Source organism: Ailuropoda melanoleuca, chromosome 18 (genome assembly GCF_002007445.2).
Source record: "Ailuropoda melanoleuca isolate Jingjing chromosome 18, ASM200744v2, whole genome shotgun sequence".
Classification (NCBI taxonomy): domain Eukaryota; kingdom Metazoa; phylum Chordata; class Mammalia; order Carnivora; family Ursidae; genus Ailuropoda; species Ailuropoda melanoleuca.
The window spans coordinates 4,499,526-4,519,137 of record NC_048235.1 but is presented as its reverse complement, the minus strand read 5'-3'; the positions used below and the strand labels follow the sequence as shown (position 1 = coordinate 4,519,137).

General features: G+C 52.3%; 1 protein-coding gene and 1 long non-coding RNA gene across 3 annotated transcripts in view; one reads left to right on the top strand and one right to left on the bottom strand.

Annotated features, from left to right (window-relative positions):
* Positions 1 to 363: 363 nt before the first annotated feature.
* Positions 364 to 19,612, bottom strand: part of LOC117797077 — a 28,018-nt gene continuing 8,769 nt past the window's right edge. Inside the window, exons 1-5 of one of the 2 annotated variants that reach the window (XR_004621928.1) lie at positions 15,965 to 17,877; positions 13,557 to 14,949; positions 5,434 to 6,565; positions 4,367 to 4,546; positions 367 to 3,409 (exon numbers count right to left, since the gene is read on the bottom strand). This is a non-coding gene — a long non-coding RNA (uncharacterized LOC117797077). Of the gene's footprint in view, positions 3,410 to 4,366; positions 4,547 to 5,433; positions 6,566 to 13,556; positions 17,878 to 19,612 lie in introns of those variants that run through there. The other variant, XR_004621927.1, reaches the window with a different exon arrangement.
* DEFB1 (defensin beta 1) lies at positions 4,721 to 14,386 on the top strand. Its single transcript, XM_002929946.4, has 2 exons — positions 4,721 to 4,845; positions 14,145 to 14,386. The coding sequence occupies exons 1-2, from the start codon at positions 4,788 to 4,790 to the stop codon at positions 14,291 to 14,293; spliced, it is 207 nt and encodes a 68-aa protein (XP_002929992.2). The 5' UTR covers positions 4,721 to 4,787; the 3' UTR covers positions 14,294 to 14,386.

Here is a 19,612-nt window from a genome sequence, read left to right as displayed (position 1 = left end):
CTGGAGCTTCCAGACGGCTCTGAGGAAGGGAAGCAGGAAGCCAGAGGCTCGCCACAAACACAGACATGTGTTCTGTGCATCCCTCGCCTCCCCCGGCCCAGCCCGCAGCACAGCCTCATGTAACCTGCATGCACTCCAGCATACCACCAGCACAACAGTCAGGGAGCCAGGGTCTCTGCTCATTTTTTTTTTTTTAAAGATTTTTTATTTGTTTATTTGACAGAGAGAGAGACAGCCAGGGAGAGAGGGAACACAAGCAGGGGGAGTGGGAGAGGAAGAAGCAGGCTCACAGCAGAGGATCCTGATGTGGGGCTCGATCCCATGACGCCGGGATCACGCCCTGAGCCGAAGGCAGACGCTTAACCGCTGTGCCACCCAGGCGCCCCTCTGCTCATTTTGCCATCTGTGACCTCCCAGCCCTTCAAATAGATGGACAGCTTGATTTCCGTGACGCTTCTTACCAGCGCGAGCCGGCGGCTGCGGGCAGTGCGGCCGCTCTCCTGTTTCCAAAGCCATCTCCCTGACCTGAGGCTCTCCGGTGCGGGTGCCTTCTCATTGTGGCTACTGGGACCCCGCCCCTGGGGGTCCCGGCCACACAGCAAGGCAGCCTGCACCCTAACACTACCATAAATACATAGGAGGACTGGAAACATCGACAGCCAGTGTTAACACAGGGCCAAGGATGAAAGCATGGAGCTCGAACCCTCAGGTGCCAGAAATAAAGGAGAAACTCCGCCAGAGGTGAAGGAAAAGCCATTCAGCAGGAGGTGGACAGAAACCGGGGGCAGACGGGACCCCAGGGGCGGGAGGTTAGAATGTCAGTGCCCACTCAGGTGGGGCCAATGTCCCAAATATCTGGCTACAGCCGCCTAGAACCAAGTGCACCCAGGAGGAGTCTGGGGCTTCTCGCACACCCTCACTGGATGTCAAACCCAGCGGACACTCTGCAATGTTTTGTTGTCATACAGTTTTCTGCATTTGGTCGCCTCTCCCTCCCATGAAAATGCTCCCTCCCCTGACTTCCACCCCCATTCTCCTGGTTTTCTTTCATGCTCCCTGAAATGTCCGTCTTCTCTGGGATTTGTTAAAAACCTCCTTTCCTTACAGATTTCATTCATTACCACAGCCTCCTTTACCATTTCTGTGCAAATCGCTTGCCTTCCAAGAGCCGACACCTGTCTCTCTGCCACCAGGCAGCACAGCCCACCAACCTTCACGCCCAGGAATCAGCCTCGTGCTAGGAGCAGCTTTAACCAGTGATGAGGCTGTGGGGCATGAATACCCCAGCTTTCAAATTCCCTAGCCTGGGGAGATCGGGGGCTTGGCTTCCCGAGGTTCCCACACAATTCAGCTCGGCGCGTCCCCTGTGGCCTTAATATCACACATTTTATCGGCCGTCCTGCCTCCCCCCATTAATTATTTCTCCCCTCACTTACTAATAATCTTTACACCTCCCCATCGCTGGATTCACTCATGCCTCCAGGGAAACCCAAAGCGAGACGCTCCTTACGCGCAAACATTGATGCAAGCACCATCTCCCCAGTCAGATGCCCCTCCTCTTTATCCCAGCTCCTTATATGACGTCACCTTTATCTAGTCCGAGCCAGAAATCTCGCCCCTTCCGTCTACGACACTGATGCCTTGGCTTCAGCATCTTAATACCCCTTGACTCCAAGCTTCCTTCCATCCCTCTTCACTACCTTAGTTAAGACCCCAGTTCCTCCACCAGCCTCACCTTGTCTTCCTACATCCAGTCTTGCTCTTCCCATCCACCTTCCACTTATTTCCTCCGATTCAGATATTCCAAAGCCTCCCTATCGCTAAGGAGAAACCCCACACTGTCCAATGTGGCATTTAAAAGCCTAAATACATGTACGTGTGCCTCGGGCACTGGCCTGGCCCACCCCCTGCCTGAACCACGTCCCCATCAAGCACCTGCCAAGTGCCGCAGTAACGCCCTGTCTGCTCATCTGTCTCCCCAGCTAGACCTGTGAGGGACACCTCCTGAGAGCTGACTCCTCACTGCACTCCAAGCCAGCAGAAGATCACCCGGCACATCACGGGAATTGAACAAATGCACTCGAACCAGCCAATGGAAGGATCAACGAATTCGAATGCAATAAAGCCTTGTGTATGTTTTTATTCACTCAACATCTTAACCCTTCTCAGTGTCTGGGGGTCCCCTAACTTCAGACTCAATGGGAGGCAAAAACCCCCTCGACACATGCTGAATATGTGAGGGTCTTGCTTTCCCAGACTCCCTCGCAGCTGGCCCTGTGACTGAGCCTCTGCCACCCGGACCCAGGGCTGGTGGGACAATGGGACCAATGGTGGGGCTCAGTGTGAGAAGGGCAGGGAAGGGGGCTCCTCATGTCAAACCCGTCTGCCCACGTCTCTGTCTCTGTGTGCCTCGCTCTGTTTCTCTGTTCTTCTCTGTCTCTCACAGTCTGTGTGTGCATGTGTCTCTCTGTCCTCTCTCTGGCAGGGCTGCTGTGGAAGTATCCAGAAGGTGCTGCTTTGGTGGTGAAGGCCAGCTCCTGGTGTCTCACGCATAGCGGCCACAGCACACGGGTCTGTGTCAGTTGAGATCTGTGGCCTAGTTCGGACACTGTTGCTGGAAGCTGAGCTCCAAGCAGGTTCTGCAGGCCCCCCAACGACCCTTTTGGGAAACTCCTCTCTGTTTAATCAGCCAGAGCTGCTTCTCTTGCTCACACATAGGAACACTGACCAAGACAGTAGGAAAGCCACGCATAGAATTATGAAAATAATAATAAACAAAACCTTTAAAATACCGTTAGAATTGATGAGAACTGGAGAGATTCTAGACAGTAGCTAACACAACACCCCAGTCTGGCAGCTGAAGGACCGGACTCCAATCCTTGAGCTCAGGAAGACTCAGCCCCGCTGGAAACCAGGACTTGGGACTCCCCGAGGCCACACCAGGGCTTGCTCTCTGGGAAGCCGTAGGTGACAACTTCCTAGGAACAGACGTCTAGCTGGAGAAAAGGAAGGCTGGACAAGAAGAGATGCGCCACATCATACGTCACCAGGGAAATGCACATTGAGACAAGGAAAGAGTGCTCCCCACCGTGAGAATGGCCCGAATCTGGGAGCACTGACAACACCCAATGCTGGCCAGGACCTGGAGCAGCGGGAACTCTCACCGCCAGGGGGTGCAAAACGGCGCCAATTTTTAATAAAATGGAACCTCTTACCATACGATCCGGCAATCACGCACCTCGACATTCACACAGAGGAGTTGAAAACATCTGGCCACACAAGAACCTGACACAGGCTTATTGCAGCTTCAGTCATCATCGCCGAAGCTTGGAAGCAACGGGGACGTCCTTCAGTAAACGAATGGAGAAGTAAACCGAGGTTCATTCCAACGACAGAGTACTATTCAGCACTAAAAAGAGAGGAGCTATCAGGGCTTGAGAAGACACAGAGGAACCGTCACACCCCCAAGTGAAAGAAGCCCATCTGAAAGGCTGTGTACTGTCTGGTTCCACCCACATGACATTCCGGAAGACTCAACGCCATGGGGACAGGAAAGAGATCAGTGGTCGTGAGGGGTGGCGGGGAGGGAGCGATGATGACGTGGAGCCCTGAGGAATTTTAGGGCACAGAGACTACTCTGCATGACACTGTCATGGGGAATGCGTGTCATCATACATTTGTCCATGCCCCTAGAACTCACAACACCCAAGTGTGAACCTTAATGAAAACTACGGACTCAGGGTGATAATGATGTGTCAGTGTAAGTTCATCAGTGGTAACAAATGTACCCTCTGTGGGGGGGGGTGCTGATAGTAGGGGAGGCTGGGGGGCAGGGAGTAGATGGGAAATCTCTGTACCTTCTCCTAAATATTGCTGTGTACCGACAACTCCTCTAAAAAATTAAAGTCTTAATGAAAAATAATTGTTTATGTGACAGAAGAGGCTGGTAGATTAAAAAAGATTTGAGAGACACACACAGTAGAAAGAAAAAGGAAGGGAGGAAGGAAGGAAGGGAGGAGGGGAGGAGGGAAGGAAGGAAAAAGGTAGGAAAGAAGGAAGGAAGGAGGGAAGGGGGAAGGGAGGGAGGAGGGGAGGAAGGCAGGAAGGCAGGAAGGAAGGAGGGATGGGGGAAGTGAGGAGGGGAGGAAGGAAAGAAGGGCTGGCATTGGTTAGTCAAGGAGAACAAGCGCGGTAGAAGCAGAGAATTTTGAGAAAGATCCTTGGCCTGTGGGAAAGTCCACCATTGCAGGTTAAGTGAAAGCAAGCGGCTGGGCTTTTGTCTGGGAAGATGGTGCCGTCCGGGGCCATAGCACCAGGAACCTAGCTCTGCGACAGAGCCTGCACGGGCTGGGGGCTGGGCAGCCACCTGTCTCGGTGCTCCCCCGAAGCCAGGTCCTCGGGCTCTCTAAGCCGCTCCACACGGGCCAGCTTGCCTGGGCTGCCTTCTTCAGGAAGCCCACCAGCACGGCCCAGCCTCAGAAACCAAACAGAACTGGCTGGAGGAGCCAACTCCAGTTTCCAGGCTGACGGCTGAATCCAGTCGCAGCTAGACAGAGAAAAGTGTGTGCACGTGACTCGCAGACTGCTCAGGGCAAACGGCGCAAGGGGTTATTTATCAGAATTTCACTCCGGATTGCGACACCACCCTTCAGATCACCTCTGCGATTGTGCAAGCTCTGCCCTATAAATGCAGAGACACTCCCGCCTCGGGAAGCCTCTGTCAGCTCGGCCTCCCGAGGAGCCTCTCTGCCTACACCGGGCATCCCGGGCCCAGCCTGCCAGCCGCCATGAGGATTCTCTCCTTCCTGCTGATTCTGGGCGTGCTCTTCTCCCACCTGGCCCCAGGTGAGCTTTGAGACCCTGCTCTGGCACCCTTGCCCCGGGCCAGGAACTCGGGCTGAGTTTGAGGACAGCTGTGTCCTGGGGGATGGCAGGAAAGCATCCCTGAGGTTGAGTGGCTGGCTTGGGCAGACTGCTAGGGGCACGCCTGCTGAGCCTGGGGCCTGGCTGGGGCTATCCCCGGACCCCCCCCCCCCCGGGACAAGCCTGCTGGGAACACCCCATGCGGACTCTCCAGGCCCGCAGGGCAGCCCAGCCGCAGGAGAGAAAGACTCAGGTCTCCCTCTGGGACCGTGCTGGGGCTCCATGCCCTCAGGGCTTGGCAGGGACTCAGGGCCAGTCTCAGGAACCTCCAACATCCCCTGTCTCTTTGTCTCAGACATCTAGAAATCGTCCCGTGTGGAAGGGGACCACCCACTCCACCTGCAACATGGCCCCGGCACTGAGAGGCCAGCTTCCCATCCATGGCGAGAGGTGTAGGCTGCCGGCCCCGGCTCACCCCGGTCACTGGGTGCGGCCTCCCAGGTGGCCTGCTGTAAGCAGGTGGCACCTGCCCCTCCCACAAAGCCAACTCCCCCTGCACCTTTGACTCACTTCACGCGCAGGCGGTCAGGGGTGCTCAGGTGGTCTTCGGTCTTCCTTGGGAAATGCTCACGTGTTCTGCGGAGTGGGCAATCTCCCCAGGGCGCAGGGGGGAGCGCTCTGTCAGGCCGCAAGGTGCCAGCCCCCTGGGTCAGAACAGCAGTGTAAGAAGAGATGGGATGCTGCAGGTGCAACCAACTGGGGGACAGGTTCTGTCGTGGCCTTGAGCAAACCCTGCATCCTGGGCCTCAGCTGTCTCGTCTGCAGAACAAGGGGGCTGGGGCGGGGGGCACGTAGCACACGAAGCTCCATGCTTTTCTCCGGAAAGACCCGACCATGCTTTCCCGCATCATACAGATCTGCTGCATCCCCCCACTGGAAACTGGCTAGGACAGTATTCTGACGCAGAGTTTGAGGTTTCCAGCTGGGGCCCATTCGAGGGCTGGAGCAATCAGCCTAGTGAGTCCTCACCGTGTTTTTTTCAAAAGAACCGAAAATACGAGTGCTTGCCACACCGCGCTCGCACCGCCGTTTTGTCACGCTCTGACCTCAGCTGCGTGCGTGGACGTGTGCATTTGTCCCGAGGGGCCCGGCAACCTGTCTGACTGACTGCAGTTCGGTTCAAGCTCAGAAAAGCTGAGAGCCACAGTATTAACATGAATTGCAGTCTGTCACCTCGACATGGGACTAGAAGCATCTCATTCGAAGCAGGGAACACAAACGTGTTCCTGGAACAGCCCAACTTACATCCCGCATAGAAATATCAGCTAACCTGGTAGAACACCGAGTGTATGCAGGACTCGCTCGGATGCTGCCGGGAAAAGCTGCTCTGCGCCGACCTCTGACAACACACGGCCTGTCTGCACAGCACCGATCCTCAGTCTGCAGATGGGACGGGACGAAGTTCCTGTAAGAAGGGAGCAGAGCGCTGCTTCTAGAAGGTGCTGCTTGGGTCCCAGCCTCACACTGTGACTCACTCTGAGCCCTCACATAGGATCAGTTCACTCCCTTTTCTGGGAAAGCCATTAGGGCTCGTCTACTCACCCATGGGGAAACAGAGGCCCACATGCCCTGAGGTGAATGCCGGTTGTGTGGTCACTGCAGGAAGCCATGACTGGACGTTCTCTTTTAGCAGTTTTCATCTCTATCAAAAAAAAGGGGGGTTGCCCCCGCTTTTATCTTATACAAATCTTATTTCTGTGAACACAGAATGATGTCCAAATGACGAGGCAGCTCGGGTCCCCTGCATCAGCGGGATGAGAAGCCAGCTGAGGGGTCTGGAAATCAGGATCGTTTGGGCTGTTAAATCACTGATTCCACAAATATTTAGGTAACAGCTGCTGCGTGCAGGCATTGCCCTGGGGAAGGGGAAGAGCCGGGAAAACACAGCCCTGGAGAGCATGACCCGACGTTCTAGAACCAGAGCATGACAAGAAACCCAATTTTGTAATTAATTATCTAATTACCACTGTGTTGTGAAATGCCATTCAGTACAGGGTGCTAAGGGAACACGTGACAAGGGGACCCACCTGGTCTCGAGGGGCCAGGGAGGTTTCTTAAGGAAGCGGAGAAGTGAAGGAAAGATGGAAGTCATTTTGGTGTTCATGATATTTAAAAAAAAAAAAAAAATTTTTTTTTACTTCCTTCTTGACATCAAAGACTCAGGATGTGTCACATAAAATTCCTATTTTTATCTTCTCTTAACACAAAAGATGATGACACACTCTGGGCACAGCAGCAGTGAGCTGTAGCAGCTGCCCCCTCCCCCAGACAGTCACCACAGACCCCACCGCTCCCTATCGCTCTGCCACTTCGCCGACTTTCCCCATCTGCCTGGCTGCTGTGGGCCTGCGGATTTGCGGCCCTGCGTTAAATAAACCAGTGAGAGGAGAAAGGGCAGGTGGGGGCGAAGACAAACCAGACAGAAAGGATATCAGGTGTGAAAGCCCAGAGAGGAAGGGAAATAAAACCCCAAAGCTCTCACTTTTACCTTAGCTCCCCCTCCCCAGGCCCATATGGGGAAGGAAGAACCATTATCCTCGTTTTGTGGATGAATAACTTGGCCGAACTCACAGGACAGCTAACACGCAGAGTGGGGACTCAAACCCAGGCCATCCTCAGATGCCGGTGCTGCCCGCCCTCCGGGACCAAGTGTGCGGACAGAGGGGTCATGGGGGCAGGAGGCTCGGGCCTCGCTGAGAGGGGTCTTCTGCGGCAGGAAGCCATCCGGGTGTGCGTGGGCCCCAAGGGTTTTTAAACTGGGAGAGGGACAGAATCAGGAATGGCTTTTTTATAGACTGTATTTGCAGCGTGGAGGCTGATCGGGGAGAGCAGGGACGCAGGGACACGGGGAGGATGCTCTATTTCAGCTACGCCTTTTCCCAGGGAGTTGGCGCTTCCCTATAGCCAAACTACCCAAACCCGCGGAGAGAGGCATGGGCCAGTCCTCAGTATCCTTCCCTCCCTTCCTTCCGGGACATCATGGGCACTCCTGGGCGTCTGGGCCTCAGTTTCCCCACCTTTAAAATGAAGGTTTGGGCAAAAGGACTCCCCGCTCGCACATTCTGTGACCCTCAGAGTCTGCCCTGCCTTGTCCACACCTAATTGTCTCACTCTGTGGTCCCCACCCCAACCTGCTTGCCCGAATTCCTTCCACCTGTCTGACCTCTGGCAACCGCCAGCAGGAATGTGTCTGCTGTGGCCTCTGGGTCCCATCGAGAAAAACATGCTCCCTCTTGCCTCAGACACAAGGGCCCTGCAGCCACCAAACCAGGACTCTCAGAGGCACCTGGTCGGCGTCACACGGGAAACTGAGCTGTGCTCACAGAATACCACACGTGGCACTTGACAGCCGAACAACGCAGGTCTACGAGAATCATCTCACTGAATGTCCCAGCATCTCTGTCATGCACGGGCAACTATCATCCGCACTTTACAGACTTTTTCTGGCAGTGAATCTTAGAAAAGTTGACTTTCAAATACCCAGCCTGCAAATAACAAGAATTTGATTCCAGCTCTGTTTCCAAATCCCGTATTCTTCCCACATGCTTCCCCAGACCTCTGGGTGTATCACCAGGCACACACCAGGCACACCAGATCTTAGGAGCAATCTAGACAGGAGCTGAATTAAAACTCTCAGAAGCTTTGAAGAGGCGTTGCTGATTTTCACAGCGGGAGTTGGCGAGCAGGGACCCCATGGGCTCCGTGCCTGCAGAAGAGGGCCTCGGGCTTCAGCTTTACTCCAGTTCAGTTTGGAATTTCGTTACTTGTTTTGCAGGAGTGGCCTGTGTATTTGATTTTGTCCCCAGATAGTTTAGAAGATTCATTGAGGGGAGCCTGGGTGGCTGGGTCGGTTAAGTGCCCGACTCTTGATTTCAGCTCAGGTCATGATCTCAGGGTTGTGAGATCGAGCCCCGTGTCAGGCTCGCACTTAGTGGGGAGTCTGCTTTTCTCTCTCCCTCTCCCTGTGCTCCCCCTCCCTCTAAAATAAATAAATAAAATCTTTAAAAAAGGAAAGAGAAAGAAGATTCATAGAGAGGAAGTCAGATCCTCCCTGGCCGGCAGGGATGGCTTGAACAGCAGCAGCTCTCCGAAGTGGACAGGCAACCTCTGTTTCGATGCCCCAGCAGCAGGGAACCCCCTTGCTCGCGGGGAGCCCTTCCCCTGGCATGACTGCTAACCACCACCTTGTGCTGAGCAGGGACAGAGCCTCTGCTAACTCGCTGAGGCCCAGAGGGCTCCGATCTCCCGATTCTGCACCTACGACCAGGCTTCTGCGGCTTCCCGGCACCGCGTCCCTGCCCTCACCGCAGGAGGGGCTCTGTGGCCAGTGGGGCGACAATCGGGACCACGTTCTTAGGCTCCGTGTATCGGTGCATTTGCTCCTCACACCCCTCGGACTGACTGGTCCCGCAGGTGGTGTTCTGCCTCCTGACCCTTCTGCGTCAGGTTCTTGGGCAGGAAAGGGGGCGTGGGTCCTGGCTGGGGGCGAGTCTGGGCCTCCTATCTCTTCCAAAAACCCTTATCATTTTGGCAATTCACTCTCGCCTCAGCCTGGTGGTTTTTTAGCCCAAGAAATTTATAATTTTCGTCAACAGCTCTCCAGTTTTATCTTCCAACGTTGTTCCAAAACCTCACCTGTAGCTCTGATTGGATGACACAAAGAGACCCTTGGCGCCCCCACTGCTGAGCAGAATGACAGAGAACCAGCTCCCTTAGCAACCTGATACCACACTGCATTCCCGGCTTCTGTCCCCCCTCCCTGTCTCCCGTTCTCTGAAAGGCTAAGACATTTTCTCTCCGTGGCCCCTCTATGCAAAGTCTAAAGATCTCCCTCGGTGCTGGTCTTCCTTATGCCACTTCAGCCCCTCTTCCCCAAGCCACCAGCACCGGCCGGTGCAGGTCACAGGCCCTGTCGGTAGCAGGGAAAGCTGTGGTCCCTGCTTTATGCCAATTTATTTTCTGATGACCCTAAAAGTTCAGCCTCTCCTATTGCTCTCTGCCCAGAACCATTTCTTCCCCGCTCCTGTTTGCTTCTGTGCAGACCCCCGGCACCCATTTCTTACTGAGTTTCCTGCCACTGAACCCAACCGTCCTTCATTCAACCAACACCTGTTACTGCCCTCCCCCCAAAATGACATTTGGCTTGCAGCTGCATTGAGGTGGGATTAGGGCAATCCAGCTGTAACTGGCTCAAGAAATGTACATTTGGAAGAGTCCCTATTTTCTCCGCAAGCATAGAAACTGGCACAAACCTGCTTTCCCAGCAGGCCCGCCTCTGCTCCTTCTCACCCCTCATTATTACCTCTTTTCCACATTCCTCTGGTTTGTGGCAGCCATGGAATGTGTTGGATCGCATATCTCAGGCCAGCTTCCTGAGCACCCAGACAGGAATAAGCACCAAGTACAGGGAAGTGTTGTTGCCCTTGGGAAAGGGGAGGAGGAGAGCAGGTGCGAGTTACCCAAGGAGCACATGCGCAGGGAGGGCACACATGGGGGCAGAAGCGGGATGGGGACAGCCGCTGATGGCAGCACACGGTGCAGGACGTGCACAGCTCTGGGAATATGCAGATGACCTTTTCAGAAGCAACTCTTACTTTTCCCCTTCTTGAACTGCAAAATATAACATGCACCCAGAAAAGTGCATAAACGGGAATGTACAACTTAATGAATTATAAAACAAGTAGCCTGTGACCAGGCTTTAGGTCAAGAAGTAGGACTTGGGGGATGCCTGGGGGCTCAGTCAGTGAACCCTATTATTGGGCTCATTGCTCAGCGGGGAGCCTGCTTCTCCCTCCGCCTGCCACTCCTCTTATTTGTGCTATCTCTGTCAAATAAATCCATAGAATCTTAAAAAAAAAAAAGAAGTAGGACTTGGCCAGCACCTAGGAAATATCCCTCCAGGCTACTTGGTCACCCACCCCTCACTCCTTCCCCGAGGGGTAATCACCGCTTGACTTCTATGGTAATGACTTCCTGTATTTCTTAGACTTCCACCAGGTTAACACTCATGCTGAATAATAGAAAGCTTTCTTTACCCCCAAAACATGAAGAAAGTCTACAACATTGTCTTCTGATGACTCATTATTTTTCCTTTTTCATTTAGACTTAATCCATCTGGCAATGGTTTTTAATGTGTGAGTTAAGGGTAAAGTCTGTTTGTTTGTTTCCAACATGACTATCCAATGGTCCCAGAACCAGCTCTAGGGAGAGCGTTTCCCTGCCCGCCCCCCACTCTTCTCCTGAGCAGCTCGCTGGTCTGCATCGATTTCTCCACGCGTGTCGGGGTCCCTTTCTGCACTCTTTACTTCGTTCTGTTTGTAGGTCTGTCCTTGCCTCTTTACCGAACAGTCTAATTACAGTGATCTATAATTAGTCTCGAAATCCAGTAAAGCAAGTCCTCCTACCTTCTTCTCCAAGAGTGTCTTAGCTATTCTTGGTCCTTTGAATTCCCACATAAATTTTAGAATAAGCTTGTCAAGTTTTACTGCAAGAATCTCCTGATATTTTCATGGTATAGAGTTAAATCTGCAGATTAATTTGGGGGGAAGTTAACATTTGAAAAATAATTAATCTTCCAGGGCTTAAACATAGCATTTCCACTTATTTTGTTCTTCTTTGGCTTATCAAAGAATATTGTATTCCTTATATACAGGAGTACTACATTTTCTTAGATTTATAACTAGGCATTTGATATTTCGATAGGTGACTTATTTTGGTTTTATTTTATCTGTTGGTTGCTAATACACAGAAGTAAAATTGATTTTTTGTATTGATCTAATGTACAGCAAAATAGTTAAATTTTTTTTTATTAATTCCTTTGGACTGTCTACATATAATGCCTGCAAATAGTGACAATTTTATTTCTTCCTTTTCAAACTTATACTATTTTTCTACCTTCTGTTACTCCCCTGGCTGCTACCTCTAGCAAAACGTTCAATGAAATTCCTGATAGCCGTTATGCTGGTCCGGTTGGCGATCTCAAACGAAAAGTTTTCAATGTTTGAGCATTAAGGGTACTACTGGTTATGGGTTCTGTAGATTTCCTTTATAGGGTCAAGGAAGTTCTCTCCAGTTTCTTATTGGTTAAAAATTGATCATTAATCAGTGTTGAATTTTTCCAACGTTTTTCTGCACCTGTTGGGATGATCATATGATTTTTTTTCTCCTTTAACTGTTAATAGGCATTGACTGATCTTCAAATGTTAAATGAAAGCTTGAATTTGTGAAATAAACAGACCCTGCTTTTATTCTGTTTGCTGACATTTCATATGGGATCTTTGCCTCTCTGTTGATCAGGGGGTTGGGCTGTAGTTTTCCTTTACTTCCCTGGCATTGTGGATCTTTTTAGATGGTGGTATTAAGGCCACGTTGGCATCCCCACCACAAACTGGTGAGTGTTCTCTCTCTTGTTATTCTGAGTAGACTCTAGTGAATTATATTTTTCTAAGAATTTTTTATCTCAACTGAATTTTTAAGTTTAAGTGACTGTTCCATTTTTTCTATATGAATATACAAATAGAAAAATATTTCTAATTTTTCTATTTCCATGAACTATTCAAGTTTTTAAATGCTGAATAATTTTAATTTTTTATATTAATAGAAGGTAATGTCCTTGCTTTCCTTCCTGTCTGCTCTCAGTCTTGACAAGGGAATTCTTTACTGTTAGTTCTGACTAAAATTTGAAAACCAGTGGTCCAGCAATTCTCGATTCTTTATTGAACATTAGATGCATCTAAGGAGGGTTTTTTTGTTTTTATGCCAGTACCTAAACTCCACCGTAGAACAATTCAATCTATATTTTTAAGAGTATCCCAGCTGACTGACTGTGTATGCAGCATGGAGAACCACTGGTCTACACCACGATTTCTCAACCTTGTGCTGCTGACATTTGGGGCCAGGTAATTCTCTGTTACGAGGGCTGCTCTGTATATCGCTGGTCTCTGGCAGCACCTCTGGCCTCCACCCACTGGACACCTATAAGATCCGCCCCACATACTTCAGAGTTGTGACAACCCCCAATGTCCCCAAACATTGCCAAATATCCAGTCACCAGACACCCACAGTTCTAGGTCAGATGAGGCAGCTGTAACCGGGTTGCAGATTAAATAAGAGGACAATTTCAATCGGTATGAGAACCATCTTTCCAATATGCAGAGACACGTGACATTAGAGTGGACTGTTGGCGGTCATGGCCTGCCGTGTTGGTCAGCTGGACGCCCCAGGACAAAAGAGCACCAGGTGGTCTCCTTCGACAACAGAAATTAATCCTCTCCCAGTTCTGGAGGATAGAAGTTCAAGGTCAATGTGTCAGCGGGTTAGGTTTCTCCTGAGGCCTCTCTCTTCAGCTCGCAGAGAGCCGCCTACTCTCCTGTCCTCATATGGCCTTTCCTCTGTGCTTAGACTTTGCTCTACATGTCCAAATGTCCTCTTCATATAAGGATCACAATCCTATTGGATTAAAGACCACTTTTATGACCTCATCTAACCCTAAGGCCCTACCTCCAAATATGGTCACATTGTGAGGCACTGGCTAGTGAGGACATCAACACACACAGTCTGGTGGAGGGGACACCATTCAGGCCATAAGACCTATCAGTGGAGGCAAGCAAAACAGTGGCTTGGTAGTCACTTACCGGGGATATAGTAGGGCGGCTATTGGATAGAGGAGAAGACCAGTCTGGAAATCTTCTGATTGTGAGATTCTGGGATACTGGGAAGAAGGCAGAATAAAGTCCAAGTGGACAAAACAGTGGAAGCATTATAGCGTAGCCATACTTTCTACCTGCCCTGAAAGGATTTCAGGGAAGATGGTGGTATGAGGGACAGGGGAGCAGGGATTCCGGGCGGAGGGGATGGTGCAACCAGGCAGCACGGGAGTGGGGGGAGCTTAGAACGTTCAGGGAGTCAGGAATGCACTTCAGTGTCACTAAGGCACAGGGGTTGTGTTTGGGCAGCAGTGCGATGGGATAGAAGACTCATTTGGGGACTAACGTGAACTCACCGTGTACCTTAAAGCTCTCTGGGCAGAAGGAAACCGCGCTCAGAAGCCTGTTGCTCATCGTTGTCTCCCATTTGGCCACGGCTGTCACAGACCTCGGACTGTGCAAAGTCTGAGCAAGAAAACTCCTTGCAGTGCTTTGCAAAGAGTCACCTTATCAAATGTTCTAACGTCACCGTGGCCGCAAGCATGAGTCTGAAGTGTTTTCTTTCCCTTCTTACAGGTGCTGGCTACCTTACAGGTTTCGGCCAGAGGTCAGACCACTACGTCTGTGCCAGGAGAGGAGGCACCTGTAACTTTTCCCCGTGCCCGCTCTTCACCAGGGTGGACGGCACCTGTTACGGCGGGAAGGCCAAGTGCTGCATGCGTTGACTCTGAGCCCGGTGCGATGGAGAAAGGATGGGGAAGTCCAATGAAGTATTTGTAACCACTGTTTTAATAAAAGAAGATCTTTTTTTAAGCATACCTCTTTCAGACCAAAGTCAATCTTGTTTCCTTTTGGAAGAGGTCGAGAGCGTATGGGGGTTAGGAGCAAAGACGGGCCGGGCCGCAGGGGTGGGGGATGCTGACCAGGCTTCTGCCATGTCACCTTCCCTGCATGTCATTACCAAACCAAGGTGTGGGCGATGCGGAGGGTCCCTGGGGGACCAAGGACACATGAGGCGGGGACCAGGCAGATGAAGCCTCCCCCAGCCTGTTCCGTGAAACAGCCCAGCTGCAGAGCTCAGAGGAGCTGCCTTTTCTTCTTCCGGGGCCTGGGGCCGTGGGTTGGTTCACCTTAGCGTTGGAGCACCTCCCTTATGGCCATAGAACTCCTCCCGTAACTTCGTTCTCCAGGCCTGGTGTCTGGGTTTCTGCCCCCCAGTCACACAACCTCGCCACGGGTCCGTGACGGAAGCCTCTCGCCTTCTCATGTCACTTCTCGGCCGTAGACCCCTGTTGGTGAGGCACAATGGGTCCCTTGGCCTTTTCTCTGATAAAATTTTTACAACTCCCGATGATACACGTGGTTCTGTCGTCTCCTCAGTCTGGCAACGACGATTTCATACTCCATGTCGATACAGCACAAGCACAAATGAAAATCAAACACTGTGAAAACTTTTGCTCCCTTCCCCCAGTGGCAGGTTCTGTCATTAACAGCTCTGTTTTGTTGGGGGGGGGACATGGAGGGAGGGGAGGCTGATTTGTGTCATGGATGTTAACCACCAGGATACCACAGATGGTTAATTCCAGGGCATCCAGGCCTCTCCCTTCCCCAGAAAAAGCAATAATCCAGGAGCATTCTATTTGAAAAGAAATCTCAGGCCTGCGGTCAGCTTCCCTCCTCAGGATACGGAAGTCCTCCCCGGGAGCATTCCTTTGGATGTTAATCAAAGACAGATTCCCAGATAAACCAAGGTTTGGGTTTCCCAAGACCCAGTTCCTCCGGCAGGAAAAAAACCCCAAAAATACCACCCCCATTCTGTGTTTATCTCACGTTCTTCGGTTTACAAGGTTGTGGTGATTTTCCCTGCCCAGCCAGGAGCTCTTCAAGCAACCGCAAGCCAATGCTCACAGATCCCCGGCCACAAAGAGGCAAGAGGGTGCTATGCCATCACAGCACCATCATGGGAAACAGCAGGCACCGAACCAGAAAGACGAGCACGATTCTTGCAGCCCCTTCCCCTCTAGGACATTTGGTCCCAGGGCTTCCATTATTAGGGGGATGGCGCTTAACTGACCATTTTAAGGGTCTGCCCCTGATCACATTCTCATCCGCTCTTGCCACGCCCTCCCAATGTCATGTCCTGCCCCCTCCATCCAAACTCCTCTGAGCCTTTGCATTCCCCTGCCCCCACTGCCCAGGGCATCTGCAGGCTGGCAGCTTACGGACCAACTGGTACCACCCAAAGCCCATCCTCCTGCGATAAGGCCCTTGCTGCCACTCGCTCCTGCACCTGAGCGGGCCCAGTCCAGCTAGCCCCCTTCTCCACTCCCCCCATGATGCATATTCATCTCCCTTCTCCCCACTACTCCCCCCTTTTCAGCGCCCACTTTGCTCACACGGAAATGCGGACGAGGTTGCCCGAACCACCGAGGAGGGAAGATGGTCCGGGGTTGGGGCCGTGCTTGCTGTGGTCTACAATCCACTTCACTTCGTAACAGTTGCAAGGGCCGATTTCTGGCTCCTCTGATGGCCTCTGCATAGATGAAAAGCAAGCACTGATTTGAGTAAGCTCCACACACAGTCTGGGTCCAGCTTTACTGCTGTGGCTGTCCCTAAGGAATGAGAGAGTCACGTCCTTTAGAGCTGGTCAACATGCTGACTGCCCCGAGTGAGGCGGCCACTGAAGCAGACTGCTTTTGCACGGTTACCTTTCTGAGGAGCGTCTCCCACCTCCTGACTACTGGTGCCCGTTAGGGTGGCTGATGGAAGGCCGGCCTGCCCTCGGTGCATCTGCCCACGAGCCTGTCGTGACAACGCAGTGGGCACTGTGCTCAGACAGGACTTGTCCATCAGCACGAAATAACTGGCGAGCACCTTTACCATCTCTGCAGCGTGTCAGCCACGCCGGACACTGCCATCCAAATCCCCGGGAAAGGGCACCACGTGTGGCCGCTCGGGCTTGCTGTCAGCCGGCACGGCCACAGGAGCTCCATCATCTACCTGCCAGCGCCTACCCCAGCCGCAGAGGTATCTCGGAGGAAGGCGGGATGTCATACACCACACGCTAGGGGCGCCTGGGAGCTCCGTCAGTTAAACCTCCGACTCTGATTTCAGCTCAGGTCGTGATCTCAGGGTTCTGGGATCAAGTCGCATGCCAGGTTCTGCGCTCAGCATGGAGTCTGCTTGTCCTTCTTCCTCTGCTCCTCTCCTGCTCTTTGTCTGTCTATCTCTCTCTCAAATACATAAATAAATAAATGAAATCTTTAAAAAAAAATACACCCTCGCATTGCTTCAGTTTTTGATAGTAAAATCACATGGCCTCATACGGAGACAGCACACCATCCCGACGTCCGTAGCTCGGGGGCCCCCAGAGCCCGACACCCAACCCAGCAGAGAGCTCTGTGATGCAGCCGCAGGGAGCCAAAGCATTCTTGTTCTGATGGGCACTCCTACATGCTAGCTATTCATGATTTTGTCGGGTTTCCCTGACAGGGTTCTCCCCCAAGAGTCTCCAAGCTTCCCTCCAAAAAAGATGAACGAACAGGAGGGAACAGAAGCTCCTCGCGCACAGTGGTGGTCTTCAGAGTTAAGGCATCTGTGTCCGTCAGCGGTCTTCAGAGAAACAGAACCAACAGGATGCGTGTGCATTCATATATCGAGCAGGATTTATTTTGAGGAATTGGCTCACACAATTATGGAGACTTGGTGAGTCCACAAGCTAATGGAGGTGAGCCAACAGGCTGGCGATATAGCAAAGAGTAGCAGTTCACGTCCAGAGGCCATTTGCTGGGAGAGTTCCCTCTTTCTTGGGAGAGGTCAGTGTGCTAGGAAGGCCTTCAACTGATTGGATGAGGCCCACCCACATTATGTAAGGCAGTCTGCTACACTCAAAGTCCACTGATTTAAAAGTTGTGTTGTACATATGTTATTGTCTGATTATGTTTTGATATCTAAAAAAAAGAAAAACAAAACCAACAAGCAAGCAAACAAACAGAAACCCTTCCTGGCTGGGGAGAGACTGCCCCTCCAAGGGCTAGCTGATTCTTAGAGCAAAGCTCCAGCCAGGAGCTTGCCTTCCATGTGTAAACTAACCCAGCCAGAGCCACACTCCTCCGTCTGGCCCGTGCACCCCAGGAAGGTGCAACTTAGTCATCCCAGGGCGAGGTACCAGCCTGCTAGAGGCTACCCCTCTAGCCTCAAGCCTTCTTAAAACGATTCAAACAAGCCGGTCCCAAACTGTGAATCCTGCCCTGCTTTGCCTCCCCTCAGAGACTCCAGTGAGAGCAGTGGCCTCAGTCCTCCCTCCCTCCCTCCCATACTCTGCATCTCCCTGTGCCCCTGCATGGTGTGCTGGGCCTCCCGTCTTGAGGACTATGAGTGTTATATATTCTATTTCCTTGAGCCTCTCCCCAGTGTCCATGTGGCTACACCTGACTGACTCAAAGGGAAGAAGAGAGAACACCTGGCATCAAGAACGGCACGTCTAGTCACAGCCCAGAGGGGACTCAGGAGATGTCCCCTACTGGCCTGGCTGGCTGGCTGTCCCATTGGGCTCTACCTTCTGGGAAGATTCGGTGGCTGTTGGCATTCTAAGCGTTGCTCTGCTTCGCGTTGCCAAGGCTTCTGACCAGAAATCAGGGATGTCCTCCTCCTAGCGCTCAGATCCCACTTGCAGCCAGCCCGGGCTCAGCGAGAGGAGAAGAGGTCCGGCAGCCCTCCCCAGGGAGCTGGCATCACAGGCTACAGTGATCATGGAGTCCCCCACGGAGGGAGGGTAGAAACGTGTTCTCCCCCCCGGCCAGCTCCCTGATGAGGGCTGGGTGACCGCGAAAATGCTGATGGCGATGAGCAGCACGGGGCTACGGGGGGCATCCTCATCCATGTTCACCTTCCCCGGGTTCTCCCTAACCAACGAGGGGTGCTCCTTCGAGGGAAGCCCACCACGGAGCCCCAGGAGGGTCGATGCTGCGGGCAAGCCCTTCTCTTCTGTGTGTCTTGTTGCTGTTGCTCTTGGTCCCCCAACCCCATGCTGTGTCCTGGGTCCCTGGAGACGGTGGCTCAGCATATAACAAAAAAGGGACGGGAGAAGGGATAATTCATCCCGTGCCCCCTAAAGTACCTGAGGGGTTTTCCTAGCTGAATAAACGCACCCCCCGGGTTGACAGGCGCGTTCAAGGAGGTGACTTATGTATAGTGCCCTGACACACGGCAACGACAGGAAGGGCGACTCCCTTTTCTCTTCTCTGCCTTGCTCCTGGCGGTGTAGCCATGAGGAGGGGGACCTGTCGTCTTGTCCAGCGGTCGGTGGTCAGGAGCCTGACCGGCTGACTGCACATGGCCCTCCACCACTCATCTGCCTGGGTCACTAGCAAGCTGGTTTTTCTGCCTCTGTGGGTTGGAGAGCCTCCATCCGTGACGGGCAGGGTCTGACTCAGCGCTGAATCAGAACACATACGCGAGAAGAGAAAAGTTACCTGTCGTCGGAGACTCAGAAAATCACAGAGTTGGAACTAGCACAGCCCGGTGTGAACAAGACCTTGCAAGCCACTCATGGTGGGGAATGGAAGGAGACCCCGGTCTCAGCCCCGCTCCACCGCCTCCTGGACCCTGACTTCTCCTCCCTTAAAATCATGCCAACATTTTTATTAAGCCATGGCATGTTGATGAGAATTCACTCAGTAAACTATCACTGCTTTGAATCAACTCATCAGGTCACAAACCAATGGTATCTCAGTCCAACTGCATAACTTTTTGGAAACTTTGAGTTATAAAGAATCTCCTTTGGTTATGAAAATGTAGGCTTGCCTATTTTTAAACTTCAGTCTCACATCCTATGGGATGTTCCTGCCCCCGTGCATGGGCTGCCCCTGAGGTGGGGCATGTGAGGGCCGGGAAGGGTGTCCGACCTCAGCCTCTTTCTTCCTCTTAATTAGTCCTTTGGATGGGAGGGGGGTGCATAACATTGGCTCTTCCAGAAGAACACATTTTACTAGATTAGCAAGATTTCTGCTCCATTGGGCTGCTGATCGACGCTTCCCTAATTG

Bases quoted from the DNA above. Each gene is read 5' to 3' on its own strand.
- DEFB1 (XM_002929946.4), top strand. From the start codon at position 4,788: ATGAGGATTCTCTCCTTCCTGCTGATTCTGGGCGTGCTCTTCTCCCAC. The intron at 4,846-14,144 runs GTGAGCTTTGAG...CCCTTCTTACAG, and splicing joins CTTCTCCCACCTGGCCCCAG to GTGCTGGCTACCTTACAGGT.